At 48.2% G+C, this 23,083-nt stretch overlaps 1 protein-coding gene across 1 annotated transcript in view; it reads left to right on the top strand.

Moving 5' to 3' along the window:
* Positions 1-23,083, top strand: part of IGDCC3 (immunoglobulin superfamily DCC subclass member 3) — a 95,966-nt gene that overhangs the window by 38,395 nt on the left and 34,488 nt on the right. Inside the window, exons 3-4 of the mRNA XM_036389971.1 lie at positions 18,573-18,717; positions 21,417-21,547. Of these exons, the coding sequence (XP_036245864.1) occupies positions 18,573-18,717; positions 21,417-21,547 (276 nt within the window). The remainder of the gene's footprint in view (positions 1-18,572; positions 18,718-21,416; positions 21,548-23,083) is intronic.

The raw sequence follows: 23,083 nt of genomic DNA, 5'->3' as shown, positions 1-23,083 counted from the left end.
TGGAAAGTGCAGGCTGAACTTCTCAGCCTCAGCTCTTCCCTTTGGCCCCTCCACTGTCCCTGCCAGGTTTTGGTGCTGCTGTGGTGTTGGTGACATTGTCCAGATACTGGTTCTGGTCCTGGTCCTGGTATTTGGCTCTTCTGAGGAAGTTTTGCACTCACTATCTTACAGCCACTGGGCATTGTGCTCTGGACATGAATAGGTCCCTTTCAACCTTGTTTTATTCATCATCAGCAAAGCATGAAATTACAGTGGAAATGCTAATAGATTTCCTAACAACTTGGTATCTGCTTGGGTGAAACAGTTATTTGTTGACTAATTAGTAAGTTAATTGTTTTATATTTTATTGAGGTCAGGTTGCTGTTTTAATGTAGAGGGAGGAGGTGTGGGCTCTTCTAAACAAGATGCTGCTTTAATGAGCAGTTACTAAAGAGTGGGCTAAAGAAGTGTAGGGAAATGGTAATGGTGTCTCCAAAGGAGATATGTGGAGCCAAAGGGATGAGATTTGGAAGCTGGGACAAATCCTGCTGGTGTGCTTGGCTTTCTCTGAGACCATTAGCAGAGAAGGCTTCTCAGTTCCCAGAGCTGCTCACAAGCTTTGGGCACACTAATTAAAACCATTCCTGACCAAAAAAAAAAAAAAAAAAAAAAAAAAAAAGTATTTTGCAGAAGGAAAGGAATGACCTCTCCTTCCTGGAGTTTATGATTGAATGTATGAGTAACCTGGCCTTGGGTTTCTGGGGCATGAAGTCTTTTCCCTGGCTTGATTTATGTGATTTAAAAAAAAAAAAAGTTTCCTGTTCTCTTCATTAGTAGTTTGCTTTCTCCTTTCTTCCCCCTCCTGACCCTGTGCTCATGGCCAGGAAAAGTTTCCTGGATTTAGAAACAACCTTAAAAGATAAGCTGTATGTGGATGGAGGCAGTAGCAGATCACTGGGGATAGGCTCCTCCAGGATAGTTAAGCATATTGCTTTGGAAATTTTTTCTCCTTCCATGTCCTTCCTGTTCCTCATTCTAATTAGGGCTTTGTTATAATCACCTGCCTTGGCCATTCCTGTCCTTTCTCAGCTGGAGCAGTCCTGGAGCTGAGATGTGAGTCCGTGGGTTTGGGCCCCTTCTCACACGTTGTGATCAGCTTGTCTCCCATGTAGGGAGGGATTTTAAAATGAAGGAGCTCAGAGTAAGATTTGATTTGGAGATTAAATTCTTCCCTGTGAGGCCCTGGCAGAGGCTGCCCAGAGAAGCTGTGGCTGCCCCATCCCTGGAAGTGTTCAGGACTGACTTGGACAGGGCTTGGAGCCTGGGGTAGTGGAAGGTGTCCCTGCCCATAGCAGGGGGTGGAATGTGTTGGGCTTTAAGGTGCCTTCCAACCCAAACCATTCTGGGATTTTGTGATTGTTTATAAAGTATTATTCTGTGTTGGGCAGCATCACAGGGGGAGACCATGAGAAATACTATTGCTTGCAGCCAGCCAGCCTGTTTTCTGCTTGCTCTTCCTTCTTCCAGCTGGAAATAGAGTGTGGAAATACTGCTACCTGTTGATGTATTTGTGTGCTGATAATCCAGTGCTTTTTAAAAAAAATTAAAGTATCTCCAGCCTGCTCTGTAGTCTCATCTGTTTTGGCCATATACCTGTAGCAGCTGGGCAGTCCTGGAAATGCAGAGCTACAAGTGAGGTCTGGGTCCAGACGGATGTGCAGGTAAACCTACCCAGTCTGTGCTCAAATTCACCCAGTTTTCTACTCCTCTCTTACTGTAAAATTAAACTGAAAAAGGCAGGATAGATGCCAGTAGACAAAGCTGGTACCAACTCATTGCAAAAAAATCACCTGAACAACACACCCCATCTTGGTTGCCTTTGTTTTTTTAGTTGCCTTATTTTTCAGTTGCCTGTTTTGTTTGTTTTATTCTCAAATGACCAGGTAGTGTTTAAGTTGTGGTAATGGTAGTTTTCCTGTGCTGTATCCAATAACCCTCTGCATGGATTACCTGGCAAGAACAATCCCTGGGCAGCCAGGGAAAAGGAGTATTTTTACTGCCTGCATCTGGGTGTGACTCCAGTGTTTCATGCCACCACCTGAGCTAAGATGGGCTGTGAATACAGATCACACCTCTCCTTTCCCTGTTTTTTCCAGGCTTCTCATTGGGAAAAGGGCCTTTGCTTAGAAGCCACCAGGGAAGTGGGTTATAAAAGTTTTATTGGTGAGGCAGAAAGATGTTTCCACTCTTGCTGTTCCTTGGGAAATAAGAGCAGGAAAGACAGATAATGTTTCGTCTCTTTATTAGATTGGGAAATCATCTATAAAGCAGAGGTGTATTTCAAACCAAGCCCCCCACGTCTCTTGTTAATGCCAACTCAGCAGCATCCAGCTGGGTGGATGAAGGGTTTGGATGATGTAGGACTTTGAAGGGATCCTGTTTTGGTGGGATGAGAGCCCCAGAGGAGCCAGATATCTGGTGAGAAGACCAGAGCCACCAGCCTTGGTGCCCTGCACTCAGCCCTTGCAGTTCCTTGCAGCAATGCTGCCAAGTGGTAATATTCACCTGTGATAATCTGCAGGCTGGAAAAACTCATCCTTGGGGGAAGCTACCTGCCTGGTGGGTCGAGGAGAGCTTGTGCATGCTCAGGGGTTGTTGGTAGGACGCTGAGGGATGGCAGTGAACTGTAAAATGGCCTTAAAAGTGGCAAGTCCAAGTGAAGCTATGCAGCTTAAAATGTTTTATCATGTCGCATGCCAGGGCTATTAGTCCCCTTCTGTGCTTCTGTCAGGCAGCGTGGCAACCAGCAGTGAAGTTTTATCAGATACTAAAACCTGCTTTTGAAATTTCTCGTAGAGCAGAATGCTAAATCAACCTCTTCACAGTGATAGTTCTTTCTTTTTTTTTCCTTCTTGTGCTGTTTCTTGCCTGGCAGCTTTACCTTTACTTCCATTTCTCTCTCTCATTTTCCATCAGCTCTATCTGTAACCATTTTGTGTTTTATTGAGCATGAATGAATAGTGATGCCTTTTAGATGAGTGATATTTTCATCTGAAGATGCTTGTTTAATATAGGCCTCCACTCAGCTGTTACCCCAATGGTGCTTTGTGTTTACCAACAGATTATTCCAACTAGCTTGAATTTGGAAGCAAATTTTGCATGGGGAGGTTTTCTCCCCTTCTCCTACCCCAGCAAAAATTCTGCCTCTCTTCTGGTGGGATATTACCGACCTGGAACAGGCTTCAGAGGCAGTGTGAGCTGTGTAAGGGCTGCAGCTTTGCTCCTGGGGCTGAGTGTAACCTACGCTTACCATATGCTACCACCCTCTCCTTTAGGTAAAATGAGGGGTTTTTCTGCCTCCCTGCAAATGATAGCAGAGACTGTAATCACTCAAGCTGCTGCCATGTGGGTCTCAGTGCATTTGGGAATAAAATTTTCCATCTGTGGGGAATGGGTTATGAATCCAAAGTCATTAGAAAGGGTCTGGATTTACCCTTGGTGCTGTAAGCAGGATCTCAGCTGTCTGTGACAGTGATGGATCCCCAAATACCTGCTTGTTGCAAGGCATCACTGCCACCCCCAGAGGTTCCCTGGGCTGTGCAACAGCAGCTGGACCTGGGGAGGCTGAAATGTGCCTCAGTTGTTAAAAGTTTAGGTTTTACATGGTCTGAGGTTTGTCGCAGCAATTCCCAGGAGGTCTCTGCTGGTTGAGCCCACTCTGGGGCAGTATGTGGTGGTTTTTTGGCACTGATGATAAACGGCACTTGCAGGAACTGGGTTCCCATGAAGCCAGTGATGGAGGGCAGAAACAAAATTCCTTCCTGAAGGTTGGTTTTTCTGTTTGCACCAAGATGGAGGGGGCAGATCTCTGTGCATTGCTCCAGTCAGAGCTGAGTCCCTTCAGAGAGCTCTGACCTGCATCAGATATGGATCAGCATCCAGATGTCCCCAGGGTAGCACCTGGGAGCTTTTGGAGGCACAGTTGTGTTAGGTGCAGGGGAAAAGGAGGGATTGTGTGTCTCCCTGGGCTGAAGATGCCCTCTCCAGCACCATTTCCATGCCTTGAGACCACTGTGCATCTTTAACCCCTGGTGATTTGTTCTCTTGATCCTCATGCAACAGCTGGCAAGGGAAGAGGCTGGAGCTGAACTCACACCCTTGACAAGGTGCTCAGCCAGCCCTCTGCTGCACCAGCACTGACTTTTCCCTTGTGATTCATTGCCAGGCTCTGCACCCTTGTCCAGTACCATAGTGCTTAGGGAATTCAGACACTCATGGCTGCAACTGTTCCTTTGGGACCTGTGTCCTCTGGGCTCCACCCTGCCAAAACCATCGGGGTTGCTCCTAGGGAGAGGCACTGCTGCTGAACCTGGCCCAGAGCACTCACATCGACACCTCCATGCCCTGCTTTGCCCGGACCCCATGCACGGTAATTTCCCAGCCAGTCTGCTCCGTTAGGGCATTACAGGGACATTAGTTAATGAGGCTGGTTCGGAGAGTGTGTTGTGAGTTAATCTGAGCTGTCCCCACTGCTGCAGAATTTGCATCTGGCCGGGGTTGTGCATCTCTCAGCCGAGCTGCCAGCACTGCATGAAAAGGGCAGCGCTTCCAGAAACCCTCGCCAGCAATTTGTGTTGCAGATGAGCAGGGGAGGCTCGCACCGGGCCGGCCCTGCTGAAGTCAGCCCTGGGCTGCGGCTCGCGGGTCCGGGGCGCGCTGCAGCTGCCTCGCACCGCTCCCCTTGCCGCCGCTCACCAGCCGAATTTCTCGCGAGCGGGCCACGCATCTGCATTAATTTAGATGGCTTAATGTGGGGAGATCATCAGCTTGATTTCCCCTGTGGCTCTGGGAGTCAGCTGGGGCTCCGGGGCCTCCCATTAGCGGCCCAGCCCGCTGCCAGATGGCGGGTGATGGCTTGCGGAGGCTCCGGAGCTGACGTGCCCCATTGTGCGAGAACACAAAAGCGAGCCGGGCTGGTTGTTTTTTTCTTACCCCCCTTTCTGCTTTCATTTTCCTTCAGTGCTGTCACCCTCACAGCTAATTCCTGCAGCTCTCTTTATTTATTTATTTGCTTCGTGGTGGCGAGGGCTGTGAAGTTGCTGACAGTGTTTTCCATGTGGATGCTCCTGCCTTGCACCACGCAAGTACCTTAAGGACTTTGCTTCTCCTGTCTTTAATTCTCTGCCTGAATATGCATGGGGTGCACAGTCCCATGTATATGCACACTCTCATGGAACATCCTCTTGGACATTTGGGTCACATAAACAAGTTATTAGGATATTACAGTGGGTCTCCTGGGGGGCCATTATATGCCATGAGGTTTTGTTAAAATAGATTTAATTGCCTTCCTGAATATTTCAGGTGTTCCAGCAGTTTTTCAGGTCTCTTAACAGTCTGTGCTACAATCACCTGTTTGTTACAGAGTTTTCATCTCTTTTGTTAATACTGGAGAGGTATCTGTTTTGGACTGCAAGTGTTTTTTCTGACAAATATGCACATTTCAGTGGGGAGAGGACTGATGCCTCATGCTTGGTACAGGACACACTGAGCATCCCTGCAAGGGCCCCCTGAAGATCAGGCTTGCAGGGCTTTGGCTCTGATTCCCCCAGTGTGCTGCAAACACACGGGCAAAGCTCAAGTTCAGAGGCTCAAGGTCACTAAATCTGCCCTTCTGCAATCTTTCCTTTCAGGTGCAGTGTTTGACCTCTGCCTGCTCCCTAAAACCCACATCACTTTTGCAGTGCTGCTGCTCCTTGGCATTTATCATCACTCCAGCCCACGCAGCTTTCCACATTCATGTGGGCATCCCAAACTTAAGCTTTAATTAAAATGAAATTTCCTGCTGACAGAGAGCTTAGGTGGCTAAATGATGTTAACCTTGGCACCTGGATGGGGAATAAGTCTGGGAAGCAAATGAGAACAGCAAGTGCATGAGCAGGGATGGAGACAGAGGAGTCCCAGGCAGTTGCAGGTCTGTCTGGCTGTCCCATCATGCCTGTCTTTGAAGGCTAATCCTGGAATTTAAATTTGAATTGTGTGACTGCCTGAGTATCCAGCATGTCTTCTACCTCTTCCTCCTTTGGCAGGAGCTGCTCTTCTCCAAGCACTGTGGGCTGGGTTTCTTTTTCAGCACCTCCTCTTGTCTTTTGTCCATGATGCTGAACTTTGTTGCCAGGGCTTGTTTGGTAGGATGGGTGGAGATCAATGGAGGGTGTAGGGACTTGGTGCACTTGCAGAGGGCTTCGGTATGGTAATCACAGGGGAATCTGTGACTCCTAGTCAGGAACCACTGCTCAGGGAGTCTGGCTGCCTTCTCTCCCCAGCCTGCCCAAGTGAGTTTCAGGATGCACAAACACAGGAAGAAACAGAAATGTTTGGGTAAAATATTTGCAAATTTTACAGTAGGAAATAACACAGGCTCTTCCAACCTCTTGTCCTCCCAACACATTGATAAAGCCCCTCCTTGTAGCTCTTCAAGCTGATAGTTATCCCATCCAGGAGCATCCCATGGGAATGCTCTTCAAAGGCTTCCTGGGCCTCACTGCCCTCTCCTCCTGTTTCCCAGGGCTTCTTGTTGTATCCTGTGCCCATAAACAGTACCAAAGGTCATTGCAAAAATAGGAGAGGCACCACCTGAGGTGACCTGTGTTTGTTTAATCAAGGATAAAAAAGCAAAAAAAAATAGAAGCATCTGAAGTATATATATCTGAATGCCTTAGCAAAGTGCTCAAAGCTGAACTTTATTTTCACTTGACTGCTCATTTAAAAAATTCCGCACAGAAAGGACTTGGTTATTTCTCTGTGGCAGTAAGAGATGCATATGCCAAGTTCTGTATGTGGTTGTGACACAGTACAGAGGTTGGGTGATGGCAGATCACAGTTGTGGCTCTCCCGTGTGCACAGCCAGATTGTTTTTCTACTGTATTGAAACCTGCTCTCGTAAACCAGGAATCTTGCCCAATGAGCAAAGCCCTGCGTGGTGTGGCTGTAGGTGCAGTAAACCAGAGAGCCCTGTGATGGCCTGGCAGGAAATCAGTGTGTCCCCTTTTCTGTCACTTTGCTTCCTTGATGCGATGCTCTGGGATGGTTTAGTGCTGGCGCTGCTTTCCCAGGCGGCGTTGTCCCACCGGCACGTGCCGGAAAGGACGCGCTGATCCCGGAGCGGCACCGCGGGCTGATGGCAGCGTCGCCTCCTTGACCCACGACTCTCCTCCTGCCACCTCTTTTCAATGAGTCCTCAAAGGTAATGAGTTTAATTTGATAAACTGGGCCGAGGGTGAGGTGTCACAGTGGGTTTAGAAGATAAGCCTCCCTGCTTCTTATCAACAAGAAGCCAGTCCTCCCTGGAGAACTGTGTTTTCTGGAATGCATCACTGCTCCTCGGGTTCAGTGATGGTCTGATGATAGTGAGGAAGATAAAGATGGTGAGATTGGTGGTTTGTAACTCTGCTATCATTTCTTCCTCTGTGTCACCATCTTCCATCCTTATCTTTAACCATTCTCTTGTATCCTTACTTGTGTTTGTCTGCCAGGATGGTGATGTGTCTCCCCGTCATATTTAGGATGCTGTAGGGTGCACAAGGAGGAGAAAAAGTTCACTGTGGGGGCAGAGGTGCTTTGAGATAGAGTGGCTTCTTCACATTGAGCTGGCATGAAATGGAAGTTGACACCTTGTCGTTAGAGTGGGTGTCTGGAGGGACCCTGGCTCACAGAGTCTGACCTGAGTTGCCACCCCCATACTGTATCACAAAATCATTGAACCCTAGACTGAGTTGTGTTGGAAGGAACCTTAAAGATCATCTTCTTCCACTCTCCTGCCGTGGTCAGGAACACCTTCCACCAGACCAGATTGCTTCAAGCCCTGTCCAAGCTGGCCTTGAACACTTCCAGGGATGGGGCATCCACAGCTTCTCTGGGCAGCCTGTGTCAGGGCCTGCCCACCCTCACAGGGAACAATTTATTCCTATCATATGTCCACATACATGCACATATGTGTATGCACACTACGGTGTCTGCTCTGACAACAGTGCTGGGGTGCAGCCCCAGGTGCACCCATCCCAGCGGAGGCGCAGGAAAGGAGTTAACGCTCGCTGGCTCGTGCACAGAAATACAATCCCCATCTCCTCTGAGCTCCCAGAGAGAAATCGGTGCAAACATCAAACCGCACGTCCTGTACCGAGGGGCCGATCCGCCGGAGCCCTGAACTTTCTCTTTGAGGTGGTAATGGCTTGGCTGGCAGCCAGGAGCGGCAGCCGTGAGCGGAAGGGGGGACTTCCAGAGATAAGCTATTTTCAGCCAACGGGGCTTCTCGCTGCGAAATAAATAGAAAAAAGGACGAGCTCTACGTCTGCGGTCATGTGTCCTGCTTTCGTGGATTTGGCCTATTTTCTGAAGAATGGCTGTAATTCAGCTTGAATTTCCCCTGGATTGCTGCCAGCAAAATAGGAAGCTGTTGCTATTGCCAAGGAGTGAACAGGAATTTATACAGTAACTCAGCCACAGGGATGAGATGACAGCTAACGGCTTAGCTGCTGCTAGGAGGAAAAGCAGACCTGGGAGGAACCTGGATTTTCTCAGGATCACAACAGTTCAGACCTTTCTACAGCTTTGACATTATCCCCTTCAATCTGGACTGGGCAACATTGAAGCACAGTATCTGTGCTCAACACCAAGGGATGGGAGCAGAGCAGCTTTCAGCATTTAGAAAAATCACCTGTGTTTGAGTGATATTCAGAGTTAAAATGAACAGAAAGGAGCTTTAGAGCAGTTCTTTGCAATGCTAACCCTGTCCCCCACTTGTTCTGGCTCAGTGCTATGATCTTGTGGTCTCTCCTCTCCCTGTGCACAGGGGATGCTGAGTATTTCCCTTGCTGTGATGTAAGGCAGCTCCTCTGTGGGAATCCAGCCTTTTGTGATTATTTTTCTATTTAAATAACTTATTTAGTTATCGTGTGCACCATTTCCACTTCTGTTTCATTCTTTAATAAAGAAGGGGAGTAGTTTATCATGCTCAGCAGAGTATGGACGTGGTGAAAGACATACTGTTCTGAAGGATTTAAAGTTAATTTCCATCGGACAGAGAGACCCTTGTTTGGGGTACTTCCACAGCCTCCTTTCCCCCCTGCTCTGGCTGCCTTGGGTCCACAGGGAGCCTTTGCCTTATGTCTTTGGGAAGCTCTTCCCCCTGCCTGGACCCCATGTGCTGGGAGGTTTGCAAGTCTGTAATGCTTTGGAGTCTGAGGGATACAGCTTGCACTCAGGCCTGCTGTGTGATGGTAGGCAGCAGAGAGGTGCCTCTGGGTGCCACAGAGCCCATCACCTCTGACTGCCCACTCCATCATGAAAGTCAGAGTCCCCATGCTGTTCTTGGGTTTTTGCCAAGATCTATGAGATACTTTGCTGTATGCACTTCCACCCCTTGGACCACCAGATTCGGGAAAGAGATCATCTTAGAGGCAGTTTCACCTCTTCCAGGCACTCCCCAGCAGCTGCCCAAGGGAATATCTCAATCTGTGCAGCAGGCAGAACGGGCTGTATCTCAATTTGCCATGGGCTTGGCCATCCCAGCCGAGCCAGAGCAGTGTGATGCCCGTGGCTCGGCAGCACTGAGCACTCACTCAGCTCCCTTGCCCAGGCACAGCTCCCACCTCAGCAGGGCTGACCCTGCTGCAGCAGGAGGAAAATGAAGAGGGAATTGCCAGCACTGGTGCTGTTTGCTGTCGGCCCGATAAAAATGGCACCTTGCCCAAGTCTTCTATAAATCACAGGTTCCATTTGGAAAGGAGATTTCTGTGGTAATTAATGAGCCAGTATAAAGACATTAAATGGAGAATGTGTAGTGATAGAAAGGCTTGTCATTCACCGAGCCATCTTCCCCCATGTGAATAACCACAGGGGAACAAAGGCCAAACTCCTTATAGACTGAAGTGCACTATCTCTGATAGCTGGGAATGAAGTAATTCTCTGAAAATAACAAAGGCACAGTGAAATACATTAGTAAACTAATTACAAGAGAGCTGGTAAAAACAGATGCTGAAAATTTAAAGCTATTACTGGAATGATTGCTGGCAGAAAAATGGGGGCTGACAACAAAAAATTAAAAAATGCATCTCATTTAAAATTCATTAGCCTGTAAATCAGGACAGCTCCCAGTCTGAAAGCGAGGCTGATGGCATTTCCGTGGGCAGTGGTGATGAAAAGCTTCCTTGCCTTCACCTTTACAGATTCCACCAGTGCCTCCGGAGATGCCAAAACAAAGTGCGTGCTCGTCTGTGAGCACAAAAAAGCAGGGAAGCTGCTGACTTTGCTCAGGGAGGTCTGAGCAGGGATGTTTCTACTCAGAGGTGTTGTGAGGGCTGCTGAGGATAGCACCTCATGCTTGCTTGGCTCACTGCCTCTCCGAGCTGATGAAAAGCAGGATTGCTCGTCCATCCACGCTCGATATTGGAAGGAGTTGGCTGCAAACAAAGTGGTCCAGGGCCAAAACCAGCTGTGTGGGAGCTTCCTCTTTTACTATCTCCATCAATATTTGGGAGAGGGATGGAAAACATCAGTATTGTGCAACAAATCAAAATGGTAACTATGTAATTTGTCTTAATTGTGTGTGTCAGAGTAGGAAAAACACGAGGAGCTCTGGATGGGAATCTGGCATGAGAGACCTGCCTGCTGGCAGCTTTGCACGCTTTGCTCTGCCCTTGTCGAGCCAACCTTTCCCAGAGGCTTGTGGACAGCTTGCCTTTCATTTTCTCATTACTTCAGGGGTCTGCAGGGGCACTTGAGTGGGATAAATCATTGCTATTTTGCAAATAGAGCGAATGTGTGCTTCAGAGGAAAGTCCTGAAGAAGCCATTGCTGTGAATGCAACAGGAGGGGACATCTTCTGTGATGTTGGAGGGGAGCCTTGCTTTGTGGTGGAGGAGCCTCGTGTGATGCTGGGGTTTCTTAAGAAGTCACCCCACAAAAATACAGGAGCCCTTTGTGGTGTGCTGTACCTCTGGGCAGGCGTCACAGCAGCCAGTGTTGCCTGGCCAGCATCACCCTTGGTGCTGGGGCCCTGTGCAGTTGACAGATAACCCCTTCCTGCACTGCAGAATCACCAGCCCCATGTGCAGTCCGCCCAGGCAAATTAAGAGTTGTTTATGGCATTTAATACTCCCCCTTCCCTCCAGCAGCAGGGCAGCAGGACCACAGGTTTGGCTTCACAAATGGTCGCCTCAGGATACACTAAATGCTGTCATGAGCCGGAGAGCAATTTCATCTTGAAAAATTACTGCAATAGAGCTCCCTGATAAAGGTCTCTCCCAGCAATGCCTCCCTCTTTGCCAGCAACTTCTTCTCTCCCTGAAACCAATTTGAGAACGCTAAAGGGGCTGTTTATTAGTGATCCCCCTGCAAAACAAGAGGGTGCTGGAAGATGGATAACCACCCTAGGCTGTCTGCTGTGCTGCTTGGCCTAGCAGGTAACATGATGGGATGCTGCCATGTGCTCTGAGCATGGAGGGAAGTGAGAAATTTGATCCATGGGATTGCCAAGATGCATCTTTCAAAGTGGTTTATAAGGAGCAGCATTGCCTCATGGGTAGAGTGTGCTATTGGTACTCAAGGGAGGGATGACGTTGGATTTTGGTTGTGACCACGGGTGGCACTTAGTGCCTGTCCCTAAAATAACCAATGACTTTGTAGGAAAGGTGTGAGGGAGCTCAGACAGCCCTGGTTTCCCACTGCACCTCAGAGAGGATGTTAGTGCTGATGCACAGGGACTCCCTGCTCTTGCTTCCAGGCTGGGATGATTTCTGGCTGCAGCCACATTGTAGTAGGTCTTGGGTCTCAGGAGGCAGCATTTGGGCAGTGCTGCTGCATGAGGGAGAGCATGGCAAATGCCAGATGATCTCAAGGGTTTCCTCTGGGATTGGCAGCTCCCCTGGTGCTCTCTGCTCCCCTAAGTTAAGACAAACAGGGGTGGTGGGCTGTTGAATATTGGGGGTGCTCCCTCACGTGCTTTACTGGAACAGTGTGGGGACAGTCTCTCTCTAGAGGTGCAGCATTTTCTAAGTTTTATAGAAATAGTAAGATACTGCAGTATAAAACAGTCCTTGGGCCACAGGGCTCCTGTTCATTTCCATGTGTGATGCAGAGGCTGCATTTATCCAGTCAAAAATCTTTCCTGCTCACAGGAGAGTACCCCTACATCAACACCTGATGGTGATATGGTTAATTTTCCAATAAGTGAGCTATAATAAATACCATGAATATAGTAAGTTCTATAGGACTACAATATGGGTTTGGAGACACTGTGATTGTGCAGGAGAGACTGGGTGTGCTGGCAATTAGCAGCACATTGAGTCAAGCTCAGCAAGAGGAGTGGAGCTGCAGTGCAGGCATTCAAAGGGTTTCCAGGTGCCACCCTACAGGGACCTTTTCAGGAAGAACCCATCATCCTCCTCACAGCTTGGTTCCTTCGCTCGTGCAGGGCGGGTAGAGCAACCAGGGGCTCCTGAGGATGTTCCCTCTGACCCCTGCTCTGCATGCAGTGAAAATGTGTTCATTACTTTCACAGGATATTTATCATCCCTAAGCGGAAGCAGCCCCTACAGGGCTCTGTGCTTTTTTCTGCTTCTGAAAGCAGCAAACCCAACAATAAGTCATGGGTCAGTAGCGTCCATCAGGGCTGTTCATTGCGATGCAGCGGGGAGGTGACCTGAGCTGGATTTGGCTCACAGTCATTTAATCTGTTATGAAAAAAGTTGAGAAGCCACAGTCCCAGACCAGACAAAAATTTGCCTCCTGGTTGACTTGAGTAGCCTCCTGCTACTTGAGTAGCAGATTTCCCCCCTACTCTTCTTGTAAAATATCTGTTGCATGTTCCCTCCCATGGGCAGCTGCTGTGTCCCACTGTGAGGCATTATCTCTGTTGTCTCCCTTTCATCCCTGTCCCAGGAGCTTGGGACAGGAGAAGAAAACAGGCCAGGTGGAGACTTTGTTGCTCAGCTAGAGAGGTCTGTATGATATGCTGTCTTCTCAGCCGATTTTAAATTCTTCCAGTCAGCTTTGATTGCAGGTGAAAATAAGAGACATGAGGATGCAAAATGCAGGGAGAACAGAGCCTGCACCGTCCTCCATTCATGGTCTGAGCCATCCTGTTCGCTCCAGGGGAAGAAAACAACGGCCAAAGCAAAAGAGGAATAAGCACTTGTTTGCAAATATTCCAAATAAAAAGTGTTCAGGACTGACCATCTCCCTGTACCTCTGCACAGACCGAGGTGGGTCATCCTCCCTCTTTTATCTCACCTGGTATTTTGGTTCCTCTTAAATGAACTACATTCCTCTAAAATGTCTTCCTTGCCTCAAACTCTCCTGAGTCTTGCAGCTCATATTCTTTTGCGGTCTGAAGCTCAGCATGGACAATAGAGATTTGGGATTTTCCCTGCTATGATTAGTGGACAGGGGCAGAGAGGATTTTCCTCTGTGCTGGGAGAGGCACGGCTGCTCTTTAATATTTCCCTCCCTTTCCAAAGCTGAGAGAAAGGCGATTTTTCTTCCCTTTGGATGTGAGCGAAGGGCCCCGCTCCTGCTACTCCTGGAGAATTAAATAGATAAATGGGCGGCGCTGTTGTTCACGCTTCACTATGCACAAAGCAACTTGCATTCAAAATTGGGCTCATGGCAGTTCAGCAACAGCCTCGCACAAAAGCGTCATTAGACACGCAGGGCCGGCTCGCAGGCGCAGAGGCTGCTCTGCAGCTGGAGTAGCCACCGGCCTGGCCTGCCGTGGGCTGGGTTTTAGCTTTATAAAAATGCATCTTTAAAAAGTACCGAAAGAAGATTCAGTGTCTTTTTCTTAAAGGCTTGGGCAGGCGTTGCTGTTTGAAGGCAGGGGGGAAGAGAGGAGAGGATGGGATTTGTGGTGTCCACATGCCCCCCGCCTTTTGTGCTGGCTCCTTCTCATTAGCAAGTCCTCCATTTCCAGAGTGTGGAGGGGACAAATAAGACCTGAGTCTGCAGAGCCTTCACCTGATGACTTCTTTGAGAATGTTCCCTGGCATGTTGCTGACTTAGTGGTAAAGGTCTCTTAAGCCAAGTGGGAATTGAAAATTTAATCCCTCTGCTTGCCTTAGTACTGGTGGCTTTCAGGAAAAGGAGTTGGGTGCTCGTGAGTCTCACAGATATTGAAGGTTGGTTCTGCTGGAGCTCTCAGCCTGATTTGAGAGTGGTTCAGGTTTGGCATTAATTGGCATGGTGTTCATTGTGTTTTAAAAAACAACCCTGGCTTCTGCTGTCCTGTGGAGGAATTCAATTTTATTAGTACATAGAGAAATTCAGTATAAAAATCAGCAGCTCACTGTATATTCAGTATCAGAATCAGCAGTCATTGGAATGGAGCCAGTCTTGGAAAGGGTCAGCTTGCCTATGGCTTGTTCTCTGCTCTGGGCAAATAATTTGCCTCCCAGATTTCACCTTCCTCAGTTGTAACAGAGATAATGAAGCCTGCACTCTTTGGTAGGAGCATCTGGAAGCCCAGGTACTGGAGGCACACCCCCATAAAACTCTTGTTCCTTATACTGAGAGGCATTTTAGCCACATGCTTCCATTGGAAAAGGTCTGCATTTAACAGGTTGGTGGCAGAAATGTGAAGAAAGGATCTTCACTTGTGTGCTGCTATTTGTGGACTGTGTGGCATCTGTGGTGGTGTGGGTGCTCACTCCTCCCCAGCATCATCTTGTGTCAGAGCCAGCCTGGGTCTCTGTTTCCCCATAAGTAATTTAAAATCAAGAGGCAATTTGAGTGCAGACCTAGCTGGCCTTCCCAAATGCTCTCCTAACACCATGTTTGGCACTGAACCTTTCAAGTCTTCCTCCTCTCCTTGTGCCTGCACAATGTTTGTGTTTTAATGACTCTAAAGGCCTGGGATTTGTTTTGACATACCAAGTTAATGTTTTCTTTTTCTATATCAAATCTAGGTCAATCTCTGGCTTAGCACTAATGCTGCACTGAGCAAAAAAGGATTGGCCACTAATGGTTTCAATTTAGTTTTTTATGGAGTAGAGAAAATTTCACTCGATAGCTATTTTCATTTTTATTCCATTGGCCTTTCCACCGGGCCTGTTGGGATGGAGAAAGTGCTCGTGATTTGATTAGAGGAGACCCCAGAATGAATCCTCCATGAATATGGATGAGGATGAGAGCTGCTGCTCACCTGTGTCCATCAGACATGCCTTCAGGGACTGCATCCCAGTGAGGGTTAAGTGGCGGGCAATCCCAAGCATGGTGGTTTCTTTATGGTAGAGCCTTGCCTGTGATCCAGCATCATCCTAGTTGAGGTCCTTAGTTATATAACACAGGGGAAGGAGAGAAGAAGAGTAACTCCTCTGCTTCATGTGTCTGTGTGACTGTAGACAGTCAACATTCAGTCTGAATCTAGCCTTGGACAGCATCTTTTGGAGGAGACTCCTCCATGCCTGCAGCATCAAAGGGCTGCCAGGACCATTCCCTGTCTGCTGTAAGCCCTAATTTTGTCCTTCTGTGCCCTGTGGCAGTTGCTGTGTACCACAGCCAAAATGCAGGTGGGATGATAGCAGAAGCACGGAGACATCACAGCTTGGAGCATTAATGTGGAGCAATGAGTGTGCATGTGATTTATGTTATTTTTATGGCTTGATGACACAAGGAGATGGCAGAGGGAAATTTAATGGGAACAGGGTGGCACTCGCCCCTCTGATGATGGAAAAAAAGGCCTGGGGTAGCACCAGTCCCTCCATTGGCACATGGATGTTGCATTGCTGGATGGCAGAGAGCGCTGGCAGATGGATTAGTGAGTGCCTCCCCTCTTAGGAGCTCGCGGGTGAATATTGTGATTGCATGTATTTATTTTTAAAATTATTATAGCCATTAGCATAGAAATGAGCTGCAGCTCCCTGGCTGCTGGCCAACCCCACCCGGGCTGACGTGCAGCTCTTCTCCTTGGCGGCTGGAACAAAAGCACCCGGCTGGTGACGGGGTCCTGCTGCTTGCCACGGGAAGGCAAGTGACAAACAGGAGCCAGCACTCTGCTACATGAGTTTGTTACAGTCAGTTGGGACGTATATAAAAACCTCACATGGGTCAGCAGAGATTTAGCTCCTCCAGGCAATGCCCTGTGAAGCAGTTGAGCTCCTGTCCCTCTCCTCTCCTTCTCCCCAGTGATTTATTCCCAGGCTGAAAACCCAGTAATCACTCACATTGAAGTTTTGTTGCTGTTTTACAGGAGATGCTCCAAAAGTCTTTTGTCTCTGCAACTGTAAATAAACTCGTAAACCTGTTTTAAAAATAGCATTTTGTAGCTCAGTGCATGAATTTTTAATGCATCTTCTGCAAACCAGCTGGTCTTGGCAAGGGTCACAGTGTTTCCTAGGCATTTAACATAAAACTGTGCTTCAAAGCCACATTATAGTGTCGTTGAAGAGTAATATTTTACTTAACATCCTCATAACTGAATTATTTATAACTTTCCATGTTTTATTCATGATAAATATTAATACTGGTGTCTTTAAGAGTAGAGGTTATTGCTGCAGTTTTACCTATAAGAGGTGATATTATTGAAATAAAGGAATGGCGATGAATTCTGTAGCCAGCAGGGCAAAGTCTGTTGGGCGGTTCTCATTCACACCTCCCTCTTTTATCAACCCTGTCAACCACCAGAAAACCTCAGTGCTGAGCATCTGTACATTTGAAAGGAATTTTCCTACAGGCATCTGAATCTATGCTTTGTAAAACATTTTTTTAGAGAGCTTTGTGTCATTCTCAGTAATTCTTGGATTCATTTCTTGGTGAGAGTCCATAAGCTTTGACTTTGCAAAAATGCTCACCCTGGTGTGGGTCTTCGGCCTTGAAATGTTCTGCAGGCTCCCTTGAGCTCCCCTGCTGCAGGCACCCATGGATCCCCCATCTCTTGAAGCATCCCTTGCCACCTTGGAAGCAGCATCACCTGGTGATGAGAGACCTCCTAGCAGCCTTTGGGCTCCCTTCCATGTCTGAATGCTCTGAGCCATGATCAGTCTCATTTCAAGGCTAAATCTATATGAATTGGGTAAATTGCCATTGCACTATTGGGCTCCATCCTATAATCCTATACCAGAGAGGATAATTGCATTGGCTTTTATCTTGGGAAAGAGAAATACAATTTTCCGTGATCTTTCACCTTGTGCTGGTGTGTCGCCATCTGGCTGGAACATTGCGCAGCCACTCCCCGGTCTGGCTCCCGACGTGGGGCTGCCTGCCCATTCCACCCTCATACCTACAAAACCTTCCCAACCCTGCAACTGTGCAGGGCTGGGGCTTTGCTCCGTGCTACTCCATCAGCTTAACAAATCTGCCATCAGCGGGTTGAGAGCGGTGGCTGCGGGAGCAGCGCAGGTTAATGCAACACATATTTAATGTATGATTGCTAATGGCCATCTCCCATCTGCCTGAGCCCAACTGCAGTTTGCAGATGAATGATTAAGCTGCCCTGACACATAGGCAGCTTGTTCCTTAGCAGACCCACAGTCATTGCACTTGATGCTTGTAAAAGGGGACGAGGTTTTCTTGCTGGGGAGAGGGGTGTCATCGGGTTGGGGCGGCAGAGCAGGGAGTTCTCCTGGAGTTTGTTTTGTATGGTAATGCGAGAGACCTTCCTGTGAATGCAGCACTTTAAATGAATCACGAGCTCAATAACCACTGGGATGTTTATTAGCTTTGAATATGTTTATTGCGGAGTCAACAGGCAGCACCTTCCAATTAATTAATAGTAATGATTACGGTATTATTTATGTAGCTCTAACAGCGTGCCAGAGTGTTTCCACACAGTGGTTACAGCTGTGGCTTGCTGGAACAGGCTGGTCTGTATTCACCCTGCGTGGGCATGCTGGGGCTCATCATTTGCTGTCGGGTGGTCCCAGCCCCAAAAGCCTCATTTTGCTGAGCTCTTGGCAGCTGCTCTTTCTTTTGGCTGAATCCTTTTGCTCCCCAACCTGGGGATGTGGCTGCTCCTGCTGCTGTGCTGGAAGGCAGAGTATGCAATGAGCAGGAGCACCTGCAAACAGGTGGAAATCAAGGGCTGTATGTTTCACTAGGGTATTTTGGCATTCTTCTGCTCAAGTTATTTAAATAACATGAGTTTAGGAGTCAAGCTGTACATATCAGAAGGATATTTACAACAGGTAAGACATTGATGGCAACAGAAAGAATCCATCTCTCTTTTGATGTGGATTAGGATCCAAAGACTGGTCAAGCTATTGGGAATGACCTCTGATAAGTGCCAGTGCAGTGTCTGTGTTTCTCGCTGCCCTGGCAGACCTTGCTAAGCACCATGAGGGTCTTGGAGCAAAGTCTGCTGTTCTGGTTGAGCCAACCATTTCAATGTGCAGAGGCAGGTGGGATACCAAGAACTTCCCACCAGTCTTGCTTTTCCATGCAGAAGGTTAGGCTGCAAGCTGGCCTTCTGCTCTTACATTACATTACAGTCCCATTTGCATTGTGTGGGAAATGATTGTGTTTCTAGGTCATGTAAAGTTGCTGACATCTTCCAGTTGGCTCTTTCTTCACATGTGAATAATTTTGTCTCTCTTTTTGTCTTTCAGCAATGTCTGACTTCCACATCCACCCTCAGAATGCAGTGGTGGAGGAAGGTGGTGTTGCAAGATTCCAGTGCCAGATCCACGGCTTGCCTGAGCCAGTCATCCTATGGCATAAGAACAGCATGCCAGTCAACACAGACAATGAAAGGTAGGACATGTCTAAGCCATGTGCTGCTGGCCTTTCTCCAGATGGGAAAAGATCACCAGACTTTCTGTTGCTTCCAGTTGTGCTCGGACACAACTAACCTGGGCTAAGGGTCTTGGCCAGTGTTTCCACCATGGAAGACTCTTTTGTTTAGTGTGCTGTGGCTTTTCTGGTTTGGCTCTCCTTTTGGGCAAACACCTTGTAGGAGTACTGGCATTTCCCAGGAGAAGTAGATAAAGCTATTAGCTGATTTTGAAAGGCTTGCACTGACCGTCTCTGATCAACCCTGCTCCAGGTTTACTTTCCAGCATTGAGACCTGCCCAGCAAGCCTCAAAGAGCTGGGTAGCTTTGGCATCTTTCATCCCTCCATGGCTTCATTTTGTGTAACTCTTTCTGATTAGGATGAATCTTAGGATCTTGCATATGGGTCCTGGACTCTTGCAAGTGCTGAATTTCACTGTGGCTGCCGTTTCCAGGTGGACTCCCTCATGTGTGGCAACTGGGGAGCTCTGCAGAGAGCTTCTCACAGCACCCTGAGCTGCCATTTCCCAAACAATCTCCTAAAGAGAAACTCCAGCTGCCTCCCTTCCCAGCCTAGACCTGGAGCGGCACGTCGCCGCTTCCTGTGTTTGACAGGCGCTCCCTTGGCGTCGGAAGCGTCCCTCATCAGGGTTTGGTGCGCGGCGCAGGGCAGCGCAGCTGGCAGGAAACGCGTGCCCGCTGCCGGCGGCCGCACAGCCAGCGCCGGGAGACAATCGCTCACTGCACACCTCGAGCAAACACTGACGCCCCTGCCTTGGGAATAGGCGAAACCAGGAAGCTGTAAATATTTTCCTGAAAGCCCCTATTCTTAAAAATGTCAGCTCTGCGGCAGAATGTGGTTGGGTTCTTTGGAGGCAGGAGAAAACACGAAGGCTGGAACAATGCCTGACCTTCTCAGAGTGGCAGTGAACTTACAGTAGAAGGACCCAAGAGGCCCAAATCTGCTGTGGAAAACTGCAACTGTCAGGTTTTGTTTTTCCTTGCATTTTTCAGCTAAGCTTTTTTTAGCCCAGCGCAAGGTTGATTTGTTGAACTTGATCTCCTCTGAAGGATTCTTACTCATACAGGTGCTGAACTGGGGACGTGTTAGAGCACGAGCCACTGATCCGAGGTGGCATCAGCAGAAGTAAGGGTGGAGAACTTTGCTGGATGCCTTGTGGCATCCCAGTAAGATGTTGCAGGACAGGAGAAGTTCCCCTGAAGTCCTTCATGCATCATTGATCCTTTGCATTTGAGCCCAGGGACACAGTTGTGGAGTTGGTCAGAAATGTGGCAGGGATTTAAATATGACCAGGACTTCTTTTCTCCAAGGCTGGGGAACCCCAAGTTTGAGGAACCCCAAGGCTGAGAAGCCAAGACTTTTCTCCAACCCAGAAAGGTCCAAGCTGTGCTCGTTCCTGCTGCTTCTCCTCTGGGGAAGAGAGTTTGCCCAAGCCCTGGAGGATGTAGCCTAGGAACAGTTTCCTTACACTCGTGTCCTGATTTTGAAGAGATTTGGCTTTTTGTAGGAGTAAAGTTATTGGGAAGTTTTTCATTGTCAGCTCAGTAGATTAATCTCTGACACCAGAGCCTGGGTGATGAGAGTTGCTTCTCTAACTGAATTGGATTTCTGCATTAATCACGCTTGGTGCATTTCTGCGTATAAAGTGTATATAAATTTGTATGCCGAGTCTTGCACTTGGAGGCTTTGAAGGCAGAATAATAGCTTTGGAATTGAATCCTCTAATGCTGTGGGCAGATTGTTAACAAAAATGAAGGCTTCTTGTAGTATAATTCATCCAAAACAATGGGCATTTTAAAGTCCCAGAGAGATTGCAATCAACTTGGGGCCATGTAGAACTGATTGCTGTCGTGCTGCCACCGACACGGAGCCGCACGTTTAGAACGCGGCGCAGGGAGCAGGTTATAGGCACTTAACCATATGCTGATATGGAGAAAGATATTCTTCATCTTCCGGACGGAAATGGATTATTAACTCATCACAGTGTAATGACTTACTGCCAGCCAATTTAAACAAGTGGTTGCCAAGCAACCTGTAATGTATGTGTACATATATGTGTGTATGCACGCGTGATTTAAATGTGCCTGTGTTTTAAAGATATAAAATATTTATTGATGTTTACATTTGCCCGCACAATATTTATTTTAAACATTCCTTTTCATGCATCTGAGGTTTTAAGGTCATACGGATTTGAGTCCTGGGCCTGGAGTGGGGAGCGTGGAGCACAGGTTTCTGATGCCTGTCCTTGGTCACTGTGCTTCAGCTGATGAGTGGTAATTCCCATGTCATGATAACTGTAATGTCAGCTGTCTTCACATGCAAATGCACTGCCAGAGCTATTCCACAGGTTAAATAGGAAGCATCTATTTTGTAGCCTTCCAACAAAAATCACCATTTCTCAAGGATGCATCAAGAGATAAATTATTTTCTTTTATTCCCCGTAAAAGAAGACCAGAGGCTCAAGTATCCAAAAGAACCTAAGTACTGATGCAGAAGCAGGCTTGGGCTCAGCCTAAAGGGGTGTTGACATCCTGGTGGTATTGGCACCTCTGCACTGGGATGCAGGGAGCCAGCCTGCCTCACCTGGATGGGTGTGCATCCTGCTGTCACATCATGTCCTGCTTTGCAAGCTTTTGATTCTGTTTTCTCTCCCCACAGGTACACGCTGCTCCCCAAGGGGGTTCTCCAGATAACGGGGCTAAGGGCAGAGGACAGTGGGATATTTCACTGCGTTGCCACCAATATTGCTAATGTGAAGTTCAGCCGGGAGGCCCGGCTCACCGTGTCAGGTTAGTGCCAGCTACGCTGTCCTGGCTGCCTTCCTGTCTTCTTCCCACTGCTGTTCTGGACCAGGACAGTTCAAGAGAGCTTCAGGCTAACACACTGAGAGGCATTCCTCTGTGCAGCCGTAACACCTTCCTTGTTCTGCATTGTTAGTTGTTAAGATCCCTTCCAGTATGGTACATCCCAGATTCCCTGTGGAAATGGAGATTGCATCTTTGGAGATAACAGGCAAGGGAAGTCTCCCCAGGGATGGTTGAGTGGGTGTTTCTGAGTTCTTTCTTACATGCAGCCAAAGGTCTTTCCCCTGAGCTCTCATGCTCCTGTCCATCATATACATGTAATTGCTGGTACTCAGGAGCTGGACGCTTTCCAGCACACATCTCACAGCTTCCCATCACCCTCCAAAACACTGCCTGGCCAGTGGTTCTGGAGCAGACTTAACACCTGTACCAAGTGTCATATTAGCCTCTGCTGACTGTAAAAAAGCAGCATGTGTGAAATGGGGTGAAGCCGAGGGAAGGGTGATGCTGTGTATATCAACTCTGATGGGAAAGAAAGCAGGTTAACTGGTTCTGAAAGACCTGGGGGCTTTGGGTACCTGTTACTTATCTGTTTGCTTGATCTATGCAAACAGTAGCCACATAGAGGGAATAAAGAGCAGTAAATTATCAATGTAGTGAAGTTCTTTGTGTCAGTTTACTGGCCTGAGTTTCTATTTCTCGCAGGGCAGAAAGCTCTAGTTGTTCTCATCTGACCATCCCTCATTACAGATGGATATTTTCCAGGTTTCCTGTCCATGAAACATTTGTGGTTTTTTCTCCTCCTTAAAGCAGTCGGATGATGAATTTGGGCACCGTGTGTAAGTGTTTGTTGAAGGGTTTGGACCATGCTTCAGTGCCTGCACTGCTGTAACTGGACATTTGCATGGAAAACTCATTGCACTGGGTTAAACCTCCACAGAAAAGGTTTATGCTCTGTGGTGTTTGCTAAGAACACACAAATATCTGTTAGATCAGGACAGCAGGTATGTGTTAGCATGTGAACCCTGGGCTTTGGCACGGCAGCAGAGGCTGTGGTGAGCCACAGAGGTGCACGGGGCATTGCTTTGCTGGTGTGGGTGTTGTGTCAGTAAATACTGAGCTAACGTGAGTGCTGCTGTGCACATGGCATTAGGCATGATGGGGTAAGCAGAATTCTTGCAAATCTTTTGTATCTTGGGAATGGTCTCTCTGCTCTTCATGATGGCAGGAGGGCTCCCACTTTTCCCTGCTAGGCAGCAGCTTCAGCCATTGCTTCACCAGCAGAGAAGCACCAGGTCAGCCTCCCTGAGGTTTCCAATCCAAGCCCTGGTTTGGGAAGGAGGAGGGAGAGGGTGAGAATGGGCTCTGGAAGCCTGTGCCCTTCAGGGTACTGCCACAGCCCGGCAGGAGGGGAGGAGGAGGAGGGTGGCTGCCCGTGGGGATGAAGGAGCCTGCTTGCAGTGCTCTCCCTCCTCTTCCTGGCAGTGGTGGCGGGGCTGCCGGCCGTGAGCAGCACAGAGA

The sequence above is a fragment of the Molothrus ater genome, chromosome 13 (assembly GCF_012460135.2).
Source record: "Molothrus ater isolate BHLD 08-10-18 breed brown headed cowbird chromosome 13, BPBGC_Mater_1.1, whole genome shotgun sequence".
NCBI lineage: Eukaryota > Metazoa > Chordata > Aves > Passeriformes > Icteridae > Molothrus > Molothrus ater.
Note: the sequence above shows the minus strand (reverse complement) of the source record. Positions and strands in the feature narration are given on the sequence as shown.